This window comes from Phocoena sinus, chromosome 3 (genome assembly GCF_008692025.1).
Source record: "Phocoena sinus isolate mPhoSin1 chromosome 3, mPhoSin1.pri, whole genome shotgun sequence".
Classification (NCBI taxonomy): domain Eukaryota; kingdom Metazoa; phylum Chordata; class Mammalia; order Artiodactyla; family Phocoenidae; genus Phocoena; species Phocoena sinus.
The window spans coordinates 97,696,838-97,709,804 of record NC_045765.1 but is presented as its reverse complement, the minus strand read 5'-3'; the positions used below and the strand labels follow the sequence as shown (position 1 = coordinate 97,709,804).

General features: G+C 39.4%; 1 protein-coding gene across 3 annotated transcripts in view; it reads right to left on the bottom strand.

Annotated features, from left to right (window-relative positions):
- Positions 1-5,313: 5,313 nt before the first annotated feature.
- Positions 5,314-12,967, bottom strand: part of FAM172A (family with sequence similarity 172 member A) — a 428,631-nt gene continuing 420,977 nt past the window's right edge. Inside the window, exon 10 of one of the 3 annotated variants that reach the window (XM_032625780.1) lies at positions 5,314-11,396. In XM_032625780.1, the coding sequence (XP_032481671.1) occupies positions 11,254-11,396 (143 nt within the window). In that variant the 3' untranslated portion in view covers positions 5,314-11,253. The remainder of the gene's footprint in view (positions 11,397-12,967) is intronic. The other 2 variants (XM_032625777.1, XM_032625778.1) reach the window with 2 other exon arrangements.

Genomic DNA, 12,967 nt, shown 5'->3' with positions numbered 1-12,967 from the left:
CCCGAACTTGCATGATCACCCAGCAGATTTTAACCAATACTGTCATGTTGAAGTTTGATAGTTATTGTTTACATTTCTCCCTTCCCCAAGGGGTCTTGGAAAGTGTTTAAGAGATTATTGATTTCCAAGAAACCAAATAAAGAAGGCTGTTCTTTTATAACATATGAAATACACACTTTAACTAAATAGGCAGTGTATATTTGACATTGACAAATGGGCAAGAGACAGGAAACTTATTTTAAAAGACTCTGAAGGAGGAAAAAAGTGGATAGGACAGAAACAACTCTCTAGAAGAGTGGGGTTGGAATTAAAGAAAAAGCTGGGATAAGGTGTGTGTTGCGGGGGGAATGGCCATGTGTGCTGTAAAATGGTTTAAAGTTTTATCGAACACATGCAGGTGGTGAGCAAACATCACTGGAGAACCTCCTTTTCAGGGGGACCTAATCAGTATCACTCAGTGTTTTGACTGATTTGTCTTTTGAAAACAAGAAAATCAAGTTTTCTTGCACTTCTTTTCGCCACATTTTTTTCTGGCAAAGTGGTCCTGAAATATCCACCCAGGTCTGGGAGTTTCTGATTAACTTAGAATAACCCACAAACATCATTCTGAAACTCTGTCAAGAATACACTTAAAAAAAAAAAAAGAAATTCCTGATTAATTAAATAGAGATCTTAGCCACCCTGTCCGCGGGTCATAAGGGAAATCTCCAGTGAAGGAAAGAGATTCCCAAAAACCCAGATTGAAGGAACAAATGCTAGACACCCAGGAGTTCAATAACTGCTCTCTATTCCACCCAAATCTCCACAAGTTCCCCACACCAACAGAGGAAAGTTCCACGTCCTTCTCCACACCTGATTCTCTTTCTTGTTCCTGAACCTCTGGAAAGTAAGAATGAAATATTCATTTATCCAAAGATGGAAACCCAGTTCATAGAATAAATTCCGTAAAAATACACCAACCAAAGACATTCAAACATTATGGAGATATTTCAGTTGTAGTTTCACAACTGGGAGGTGGATCCCCAGTCTAGAATGTGCGAGTCTCCAAGTTCCTATTATTCAACAGGTCCCCTTTGTTACCCTGCACACTTCAGCTGCCACAATGCATTTCCCTAGTTTTCATAGGAGGGTCGTTCGGCTAGTTAAAATAGCTCCCGGTGTGGCCGAGTTTCTCTTGTAGCACCGACTTGTCTTAGAATTTGGGCAAAACGACTCATGAGACCACAAGAGTGACCAAACTATGAGAAAAAATTACCTTTGGAGATAACTCAGCAATGACTTTGCACACTAAAAAAGGGGCAAAAATTTTGTGTAAGCAGCGCTGTGTGAGAAAACAGACTGAATTGTTAACCTTTGAAATATTTAATAAAATATTTGTATGTCTCATGGGATAGAAAAATAGAGTGTTTTGAAGCTGAATTGCCACTAAGCTGAGGAATTCACAGAAATTTGTCATTGTAATACTATGCTAAATAAAGAATCATTTTATCCTGAAAGGCATTGTAATCCATGTTACTATACAAAAGCAATTTTGTAATCGGTTTGTCGAGGCTATTTTAGAGGAAAGAAACTTCTTACTGTAAGATACCAGAATTCTCCCCCTTTTTCACTTTCCTGGCCCTTTCTGGTAAAGTTTGGATTAAGTTGATTTGAAACGATTTTTGTACAATCGATATTTTAATAGAAATTTGTTTTTGGCCATCTTGCCTGCTCTAAACGTAGTACTTTGGTCCTCAAAGTCGGTTCAAGAGAGTAGATGATTAGAACAGGGTTCCAGAGGGAGGGAAGAGATTTCACTTAAAGTCCAACAAGTGAGGCAAGTTTCAATAAAGGAAGGTGCAATTTGAAATCTTTAAAAACTAGTCTTGTCTTAAGAGTGGTGACTTAAAGGTTGCTAGGGAGATCATGCAATGAAAAAGACACCACACGAAAGCAATCTTCCTTTATTGTATTTTGCTTAACCCGACAGTAAAAAGGAGAGCCAAAGAGGGAGGCATGCCGAAATCTGGAGCTTGGAGTCGAGGTCTGAAAGTAGGAAAAGAGGTGGTGGTGGGTACTGAGCCAGACGCGCCCCCTTTTAGTGCTGTCAGATAAGTTTCTGTCAAGCTCTTTAGCGCGCCGCCGGCCGGGCGCCCGCTGCACAGCCACCTGCTACCGGGCGGTAATTAACCAGTACCTGGGCGCACCCGGGTGAGACGGCTCCAGCCACGGACAGAGCCGTGGGACCGAGGGCCCAGTGGGTCTGAACGCACAGCTCTCGGTCCACAGGTCTCTCGCGACTGAGATCACCAGCCCAGGGAGAATGGACTCACAGTACAGAGCTCTTAAACCGGTGCCGGTACAGCTCTGGCCAGCTAAGGGGTGGCTGTGAGAAGTTGGCCAAAGAAAAGTTGTGGATAAGACTTCTGCCACAAAAATGACTGAGAGTGGCGCTGCTTTCATTATAAAGTAGATGCAAATTCGGGGAGCAGGCAAACGGTGTGTCAAATCTGTGGCACTCTAGTTAACACTCGGCAGGGAGCAAACAAGACTCTCTACCCACAAACTGTATACTTTTTAAACCCATTGTCGCTTTGGGCTCAGATCCTAAGATTTCGAGCGCCAGTTTCCTATGGTGAGGGGGTGGTCGGAGAGAGGAATCAGGCGAGCGCCGGAACTTCGGGGTTCTGGCGGAGGGGAGAGGGAAGGGGGCGCGCTGGGTGCTGTCCATGGTGCTGGGAAGAACGCGGCTTCATTTCGCTTCATTTCGCTGCACCCAAACCGAGCTCAGGTGTAAAAGGGGGAAGAGAAACCGAGAACTCCTGCGGCTGGGATTTGTTTTTCTTCCCATGAATGTGGAAAATACGCATATGGATGTACAATTTAAACAGCACTCTACGAGGGTTCTCCCCTATTTCTCAGCCTGCACTGCTGAGTCAGACAGCAGCGGTAACTGGTCATTATAGGACGGTTTCCTCCTTAAAGTGTTCCAATATTTCAAAGTAATGTAATTATCAATTCTTGACATACCAAGTAAAGAGGAAGGCGGAAAGAAAAAAGGTGATTTGAGACTTTAAACATATCCAAAGGCTCTTAGCTATTTCCAGGTTTGATACCGTATAAAAAGCACAGCATGACTTTGCCTGTTAGATGATGAGTTTATCGAGAAAGTATTAAAAATATATAGATCCAGTTTCATTTAAATAATTCTCTAAACTTCACGCTGGCCAAATACTTTAGTTATATTTTTTTGTTAGCAAGAATAAAAGGAGCAATTTATCTATTGTTGTGTGTGTGTGTGTGTGAATTTGAAATGGTTGATTTCATTTTAAGTTCCAAAATGGTACTATAACAACTGCATTCTCTTAAAACAGATTTGATTTCTTAAAAGACATGTGCCCAGAAAGAAAGCAAGATGCAAATAGAAAGTATTTCAAAATGAGGATAAAGAACTAAATAGAAACATAGCTTACCTAGGAAGTAAATCACACTTTTGTTAAAAGAGGTGGGGAGGAGAGGGAGAGAGAAAACATATATAGGTTTTTACATATGTGTAAAATACATGTTTTGTTTTGCTTTACACAAAGTTTATGTGTCTGTATATATATGTGAAATTATGTGACAAAATTTCAGGTAGAATATGACTATGTTTTGTCAAACCAGAAATGTGAAAAACAGGAAAACAATTTTTCTTAATTATGTTAACCATGAAACATCTTAGCCTTAGCAACTTGAATCCATGTGACAGTGAAGAAGGAAAGGGACGAGAATTCAGACAGCTGACACAATGATCAGCAGCACCTGACAGCATCTCAGTTGATATTTGATATCAAGCACTAGATCAATATTTGTGAGATCAATGCATTTTTAATGGTTTTCCTTTGAAACTGTATGAAAGCCAAATTGTGACACTCTGTGCTAGGGTTATTTTTAGAGCTGGCTATTCCAGGGGATGATATTAAGTAATTTATTGAGGCAAAGCAAAAAACCAAAACCAAAACCAGACAAAAGAAAACCACCCACACAAAACCCCCCACAAAACCCCCAAACCAAAACCACCACAACAAACCATCAATATTTCGTCAATTGATAAATCCTGGTTATCTAGGTACCCAGAGACAGTGGGAACATTTACTGGAAAAAAGCCATTTTATGTAATTATAGTTAAAATAAGACAAAGAAGAAAACAAGCCTTTGGAAAATTATTTGGAGGTACATGAAGATGAACTGGATCATAGATACCTTTTTCAGGCACAATGGGATTAGGTGGTACTTGAGCAAAAAGAAATGAAAATGATAAAAAGAGAAAGCCCGTTCAGCTTTAGGGTCAATCACCTCATGTGTGGAACTCTATAGGAAATAACAGATTTTTGTGTGTCCCAGGCAGAAGAGAAAACCGAGAACTCTATCTGAAACTCATAGCAAGGTCCCCACAAAGGTCAAATAGAGAAAAAAAAAAAAAGTAATTAGGGATATGTACTGTCTATTATTTTCCTTTTAAGAGTTTATACATTAAAAGTAAAATGCAAATTGATCTCAGAGGCACATAGGTCCCCAACTTAAAAATCTTTAAATTGTAACCTAGAAGGGTACTACTCTTTATTTTTCACTCTTTAATGCTTAGTCAGACAGCAAACATTAACTCATTTGCTTACTCATTATGTTTGACAAAAAAGCTAAACTTGTATTTATTTCTTTTTACAGATACAGTTTTGAGGAATTTTCACCCAGAGGAATCCAAGACAGCAAGCAGCAGTTATTGGGGAGGTAGATGATGGGGTGGTGCAGAGGGAGTATAACTAGGTGAACATTTTGGAAGGACAGCAACAAGGTGAGATGTGATGATTGTGGATAGTGATAAGCAGATGTTTAAGTTTTTGCACTAAAAGAGAAAGAAAGTGTCTTTCACTTGTAATTCAACTTTAGTTAAGAACTTGGGAGAGACTGGTTTCTCTTTTGCTTGAAATAATAGGAACATTTTAGAAAATTTCTGATGCCTGACCTAAAGACCTCTCATCCCTCTCCAAGATAGAGAATAAAATACTTCAGAACCATGCAATTCTTAAATTTTTTAGCTCAATGTTTCCTTTTTTCTAATGCTTTTCTTATGACCGTAAATTACCTGACAACGAAACTGTCAATATATTATTACTAACAGATCGCTTTAAATAAAACACATTGTACTATATGCTTTTAAATGAAATACAGACCTAAGTCCTTTTGCAGTAGAATTAAATCATGCACTTAGTATACTCCTTAAGAGGCTAGGTAAAAGCACATTTTCCAGGATTTTTAATAACTCCATAACGAACAGTCACTCCCTGCATGTGTCTCTATGTTCTGGCAGATTGCCTATAAACTAAAAACACCAACAGTTTGAATCAATTTTTCTTTAATGAAATAAAGCCAACCTTAAACACTGATACACATCACATACAGATAATTTACAGATGCAAATGAACTTGAGGCATTGAAAAATATTTATTACAAAGCCTTGCAGAATTTGAACATGAAAAATTTATTTAAAAGAAAATAAGTTTACAAACAATCCTGGTGACCAACATATATGGAGTACCTACTATGTTACCAGCACTGAAAAGACATACACATACTGTATATGTTGTCTATCCTGGTGGAATGGCCATATGTACCCCATGGATGGATATGTGTATGCATGTGTGTGCACATACACACAGATATCTATGCATATATACATATTTTCCTATTAGGTCTTTAAAAAAAAACCCTGAGTATTTCATAGAAGGAAATGAACTTCATATTCAATTGTAGTTAATTTGGGCTTCATTTTGGCTAATCATAATTTGGCCAATAATTTTTTTCCTGATAGCATGAAGGACAGTACTTAGAATTTAAAAGTTTAGTATTCCAAAAATGCTGCTCTTCTTAAGCCACTTTGAAGTAATGCTAGTGAGCCTAAGATCCAGATCTACATGTTAATCTCTAGTTTTGCCTTCAAACAGAATTCAGTTACAAAGAACTTGGAAAGATTTTGAATCTATTCAGGAGAGGAAAACGCTTTAATTTTCTGAGGAGTAAAAACTCCCCAAGAAACTTCATATAGCTTCTTAGATTTTGCTTAGCATATGTGATAAAACATTGATTGTTGCAGTTTGGTGACCCATGAAATTTGGGGGTTAGTTTTCTCTTCAGACCAGAGCATATAATTATGCAAATAAAGAGCTGTCACTGATCTAGTGAAATACTCACAAACACATGCACTCTGAAATTGGACAGAAAAGTGAAAATGGTTGGTGATGTGATGGTGCCATGGTTTGTTTTCCTGCCAAGTTTCTATCCAAGTTCATTATTCAAATTGTAAACTTTAAAAAGAGACATATCATTCTTGGGGTGTTGGTTGTCTTTTCATTTCAGATTCTTTGTATTGGTACTGCAGGCTGGCTACAAAGTACAGTTCAACATTATTTTACCTATGACAGTCTCCCATATTACCCAATGTATTAGCCAAGGAAGAAAACGTGGAATGATCTGGAAAGAAAGATGCAGGGCCTCTCTAGATTTCTTTTCTAGAAACATGTTTCAAATAGAACTCAACTCCAACAATACAAAGGATATAGTGAAAGGTTTTTCACAAATCTCAAGGCAAAGGACTGGGAAAAGTTGCCTGGAAGGCCTCATGGATTAAGTCAAATTTCCATTTTCAAGCTTTTTTTCCATTCAAGGGGAAAAGACTGGTCACTGCATGATATCCACTTAATGGTCAAACTTTCAGTACGATTCTCTCCTATCTAGCAATTAAAGCCCACTCCGTAATATTTGGTTACTTTAACCTTTAAGGTTCATTTATAATTACCACTCCTCTAAAACCTTTGTGCTAAGAATTAACAAGAGTTCTTCAATGTAACCATGCTCTTTGGCATCAAGGTCTCCCAATTCCAAAGTTACCATTGCGAAGGCTGTTGCATAATTTCAGATGTCATGGAGAGTCCCACTGATGAAATCTGAGAAGGCTCATGTCAGACCACTGACTGCTAAAGACATCACTACATGAAAGATCAGTGGTGTGAAACTTTAAAAACATCGATCCAAATGAATCAATTAAATCAACATTCATCTCTCCTAAGTGTGAGGTTTAAAACTATCATTGTTGCCTCTTTTTTTTTTTTTTTTTATCCTACATAGATTTCGAGATAAACGCTGGAATGCTTTGATGGCTACTTCTATCCTCGAATCTCTGTTAATCGACTTTGTGCTATTTCCCCCTTTTCAACATCTTCCACTTGGTGTACATTCTTTACTTTTAGTACGTGCATGACAGTTGCAATGCTTTAAATCTAAAACCGCCTAACAAAGCTAACGCTTTAGATAGGGTAGCTTTAAGCTCTGTGAAGTGTTGATTAAAAACCCTTTCCCAGACTCAAACTGATCTTTTTGGAGATTAATCGAATATTAGATAAAAGGAAGACGAACAATTCAAGAGACTCCCACTCAGTCACACTATACAAGGAAGGAAGGAAGGAAGGAAAGTATTCAATTTTTGAAAGGGAGTACCTCCTGGAGTCTTTTATTTTATATTATTATACCTCCTAATAAGTAATCATAAAATAACCACTACTATTATCCTTATTTTTGGCCACCCATATTTCAAAACTGAGAATATATCACACTTATTTAAAGACATTTTTCTCTACAAAGGCATAGGGAAAAATTTTGAGAAAATTTTAGCCTTTCTGTAATAGTAATCTTTCTTAAATGAACCAGGATTACAGACACCAAAAGGAACCTGTCAGTCCACAGTTACAAACTATGATTCCAACCGGAGACACACATGTGTCTAGACTGCAACCCCGGATAATCCAGAGAAAAATGAAAAGAATCTAATTTATTAGCACTGATAATACAGTTAACATATTTTGTCACCCACACTCTCTCAAAAAAGTTACAGGTTTTAAAGAAGGAAAAGCTGTGAAATAAATACAAACAAGGTATTTTCAGATTAGATGTACTACATCAAGGACCTATACAGGGATTTGGGAGCAATTTAACCTCAACAGAGTCCTTTTGGAAAACACATTTGTTTACCGTATATAGTAAAGTATATTTTATAAAATGATAGTTTAACAACGGGTTCGAATTTCCTTGTAGCTAAGGAGATATTTTAGGTCTTAAAAACAAATATCTTAAAAAAAGCTTTGTGAAAGTTCCAAGCTAAATAGTGACTCAACTGAAGTTAGGGTATTACCTTACAGCAACAATAATAGTAATAAGTAACTATAAGGTTTAAAATATTGATAAATGCTGTCCCATCATTCTTATTAAGTTTCTGCTTTTATTGACCTCTGTGAGTGATTAAATGAGCTTCTGAACAAGAATAATAAGTCACCGGATATTGGGAAAATTGTTTTTTATTTTAAAATAGTAAACAGAAATATATAATATATAGGAAACTCCTGTGCTTTAGTTTCCTTTTCTTTTGGTATAAACAATAATGCAATCCAAATTGAAGCACAAGGCAGAAACTTGAGAAAAGAACAATTAATACAAGAAGATTTCTCCCCCCGCCTTCAAATATCCATGAAAACTTTTAACGGCTGTATAGTTAAGTACCTTTAGAAAGCTCCAAAGCCAGTATCTGGCTTTTAAGTTTTAACAGTTCTATTCTGGACCTTAGATTGATCAACAACTCCTTGCTTCCCATTCCACTTCCTCTAAGAACTCACTATATAATTTAAAAAAAAAAAAAAAAAAAGCCCACTTCCTAACTTTAAACCTCTACTCTCCTGAAAACTTGTCTTAAAGAAACCAAAATGGGAGAGCAGAGCAGAAACATTGTTAACCCTTGTCTCGTCCAAGCAGGCGGGCTACTACCAACTGACTGTTGTTATTCCAGGAAAACTGAGGTGAAAACAATATATTTATACCAACAAACCCATAATCAACAGGTTAAAAGATTCTACATTACAAGGAATCTTATCAGTAATCAGTTGGAGGTCTGGGACGGGTTGCCTAGTTCCCTCTGGGTTGCAACAGCGCAGATCCACAAGTAGAAATTACATTTACACAACTTAAGTTTGCAGATAGCTCTCTATAGATAGTTAAACAAGGCCTAACAACTCAGTAGTTTTAAAGTATTAAAGGCAACTAAGCAGTGATTTACTCTAGTTACAAGTGAAGGTTTTTTAAAAACTAGGGGTGAGAAAACTGAAGAGAAGAAATAGGAGTGATTTGGTTTATAACCTGAGGATGTTTGCTCTAATTCAGCTGCAGACGCTTCACAAATTGAGTACTGTACAAGTGCTGATTAAAAAAATGCAATAAAACTAGTTTCTTGTGAACATTTTAATATTCCGAAAACAGCACACAATTTATAACACTTGGAAAAATATATTCAATCCACATCAATTCTCAAATCCTCTCCGTGGAAGGTACCATTATTTTACACAGTTCACTATGACTTCTAAAACAGAAAAGATTGCAGAGCAACATGCTCGATGCTGCTGGGGTTACACATTTTAAGCCACCCAAGGAATTGGATAAAATGACATTTTGCTTTTTCCTCCTATGTTGTTCCTGCTAAAATAACATCGAAAGATATGCATATAAGATTACTGAAAGAAAGATCACCTTAATTTACCATCATTAAAATTATGAAAACTAATTAATGCACTTGTGTACCAAACACAGATACTACCAGTTTTAAAACTTGCTGAAATCGGTTCCTAGTATAAAAACATTTTATCCATGAGGTGGTTATTTTAAGTTATTTTTCTGAGGAGTCAAACAGTTCTAAGTTATTTTGGGTACATTTTGTCGTGTCCTCAAGTAAGGCAGGCATATTGTTGCGTATATTTTAAAAAAGGATGAAAAAAAATACTAAATTCAGATCCTCACTTATTAGAAACAGAATCTTCACTAGGTAATTAAATTCTACAAGTAATTAAAAAAGTAATAATGTTAAGATTTAACACGTGAATTTAAAAGTCAGCAAAATCTTAACTTATTTTACCTCATATTTCACAGAGTTGGCCAGATCCTAGCTGGATTAAAATACTTAATTGTTGAAACTGTAAGGCAAAACCTTACAGAGGAGATGGACTACTACAAATTATACCATTGGATTGAGAGGAGAAAAGTCTTCCACACCAGGTCTTTCCCTTTCTGTTGAAGCAGAAAACTAAAAGAATCATTTTAGCCCCACTAAGCCTTTCAGAAGGAAAAGGTTCAAGCGCACAGATTCCTTTTCCTTACGACGATAAAAAATATTCTCCCTAAAAAGGTCTAACTCTATGAAAGCTCAAAATAGACCACTCTACTTAGAATTAACAACAACAAACTTCCTCCACATTAAGATTTAAACAAAACTTAAGTATGCTATCTAAATTACAGTGCTACCCAACACACATTATATATTTAAAAAAGTAAATTCTAATGATAAAGTTGGAAACTCCCTTGAAAATGAAACCTTTCCCACATGTACTTAAAAGATTTGCTCATCATTATGTTTTGGTTTAAACAATCTCTTCTGAAATTAGAGACTTGTGTAAATTCTCGTATTCAGTTGGCAAGGTTTCCAGCGATAACGTGGATTGGGTACTTTATAGATTTTTCTAATGCAGTTTTTCTTCTGGTCTCGAAATGAAAATAGATCGTTAGGGAGAGAACAATTTGCCCTCCCCGAACTACACAGTACATCACGGAATTCACGTTATGAATTTAAATTTGGTTTGGGAGGGGGGGGACTTCCTTAAAAAAAAAGACATAGACGCCCTTACGGAAAAAACTTTTTAAAACGGGAGTTTTAAGTCTAGAATAAAAGTTTCCTTCGGTTCGGTTCGGGGGAGAAAAAAAATGGATATGATTCAGGGGGAAGGGGGGCCGGGGGAGAGGAGAGGAGCGGAGCTGCGGCTACGTGGCTGCGGGCGGTAGGACCGCGCAGACGCCCCTCGCCCCGCAGCACCGGCGCGGGCTCCATCAGGGCAATTAGAGGCGCGCCGGCCGCGCCGGGCAGGGCGCTGTCGGCCTTAATCTGCGCGCTGACGGGCAGTGCGAAGCCCAAGCACAGCCCGCAGGAAGCACGACCAGTGAACCCATATTGCTTTGACAGTTGCACTCATCTAGAAATAATGCAAAACGCTATTTAGATGTATATATCACGACCCTGTGCTCTAGGAAGAAAACAATCTAATGAGGGGCTGGGAGTCGGCTCGCCGACAACAGGCGGTGGGGAGACGTGTGGATGCATATGCTCGAGTGTGCTTCCTCGGCTTCCCCTCCCCCGTCTCGCTCGCTCTCCTCTTACAGCTCTTCGTGCTTTATTCGGTGGGAGCGCCGCGTCAGAGTCGGCTTCAGGGAACTGGTCTTTGCCTCAGAGGCTTCGGTAAAGAACTTGAAAATAGACGGGAAGCTCTTCCAGGAAGTTAGCTCGTGACGGTCGGTGCCTGCAAAATGCACAGATTCAGTTACGAGGTGGCCTCGCGTGCTGCCGGCGCAGGTGGGACGGGACAGCCGGGCTCTGCCGAGGCCCAGGCCGCCGGTCCTCTGTCCTCGAGCCCGCGCCCTCTGCGCCGCGCCGCGTCCCGCCCTCGGAGCCCAGCCCCCACCCCTCCAGGGCGCGCGACCCCTAGGGACCACACCTGTACCTGAGGGTTCACGTGGCCCCCAGGGCTCGGAGGGAGGCTGCGGCCCACCGACTCCGCGTCTCCGCCGGCGGCGCTCGGGGTGGCGATCCCGGAACTCCGCCGCCTCTGGCCTGAGCCCCTAGCACGTCCCCGACGCGCGGCCGCGTCCGGACCTTCCCCGCGGTCGCCCGAGGCGCGGCCGGCGGCCCCCGGGGCCTCAGCCCCTCCGGGCCAATCGAGGCGCTGGGCGGGAAGGGCCACTCCCTCTCCCGCCTCGAAACCACCCACTTCCCCAGGCTGGGCGCGCGCGGGGATTGGTTTCCCCTGCGCTCGGAATCCGGCTTTTGCACCCTCCGCAGAGCACCCACGTTTCTTTGCTTCCCAAGAGAAAGAAACAAGTTGGATTTTAGTGTCCTAGCAGCTTACATTTTTTTTTTTTTTAAAACAGGTTTTAGGGGACAGTCTTAGAAAAGCTAAAAAAAAAAAAAAAAAAAAAAAAGAATGTTTCAATGCAGTGACTACTGAAAGAGCATCTAGGCCTCCTATTTTGTCAGGAGGAATTCAACTCACAAAATGCAGGTTAAGTTGTCAATTTATAGAGTTATTTTGTTTTACTACAGCTTCTTTCTGTGGCTTCAATTTAACACTAATGTACAGATTTTTCAAATAAAATCTTTCTTCAGTTTTAAGACAGGTAAAAAATAACACTGATGTAGACGTAAGAACAGATGAGGATATTAATCTGTTTTTGACTCCCTGTGATAGCTTATATCATTTAACTAATAGTTTTATAACGGAACACTTTTTAAAGTAAAAAATAAAAAAAATAATAACAAAGACTCTGCTGTAGGAATAATGAGTGAATAGATTTTAAACGGTTTAAATCTCTTCCTAGATCACTCAATTATGCAGAGAGACACTGTCTGGAAGTCTCTGGATTCGGGGCCTCTGTCTGATACTTTAACATTGTTAATGATAATTCTTTAGTCTGTAATAGTAGGTCATTGCTATGGTTACTCTACAATGGTGCAACACTTTGCTTTCCCCTTCAGCTATTCGCTGAGACCTGGTAACCACATTTGTTGCCTAGCAACAGTTTTGTGACAGTATCACAATCTGGGAGTTACAACAATAAGGATGCTATGGCTGCCTCGACCAGAGAGCAGAAAGCTATAGTCTGTGCATGTGACTTAGCTGTGGGAGCTGGCCTCACTAGAGAACCCCTCTTTTAACAGGTGCCCTCAGAAGGATGCTCTCTATCCTCCTCTCCTCGGCGGACTGGCCTAATGAACCTGCATTTGGAACAAGATCCAGTACTGAAGTCATATCCTTGAGTTACATCCCCCAACACTACTGTGTTCAGACTAAAAAATGAGGTCCTTTTTCTATTT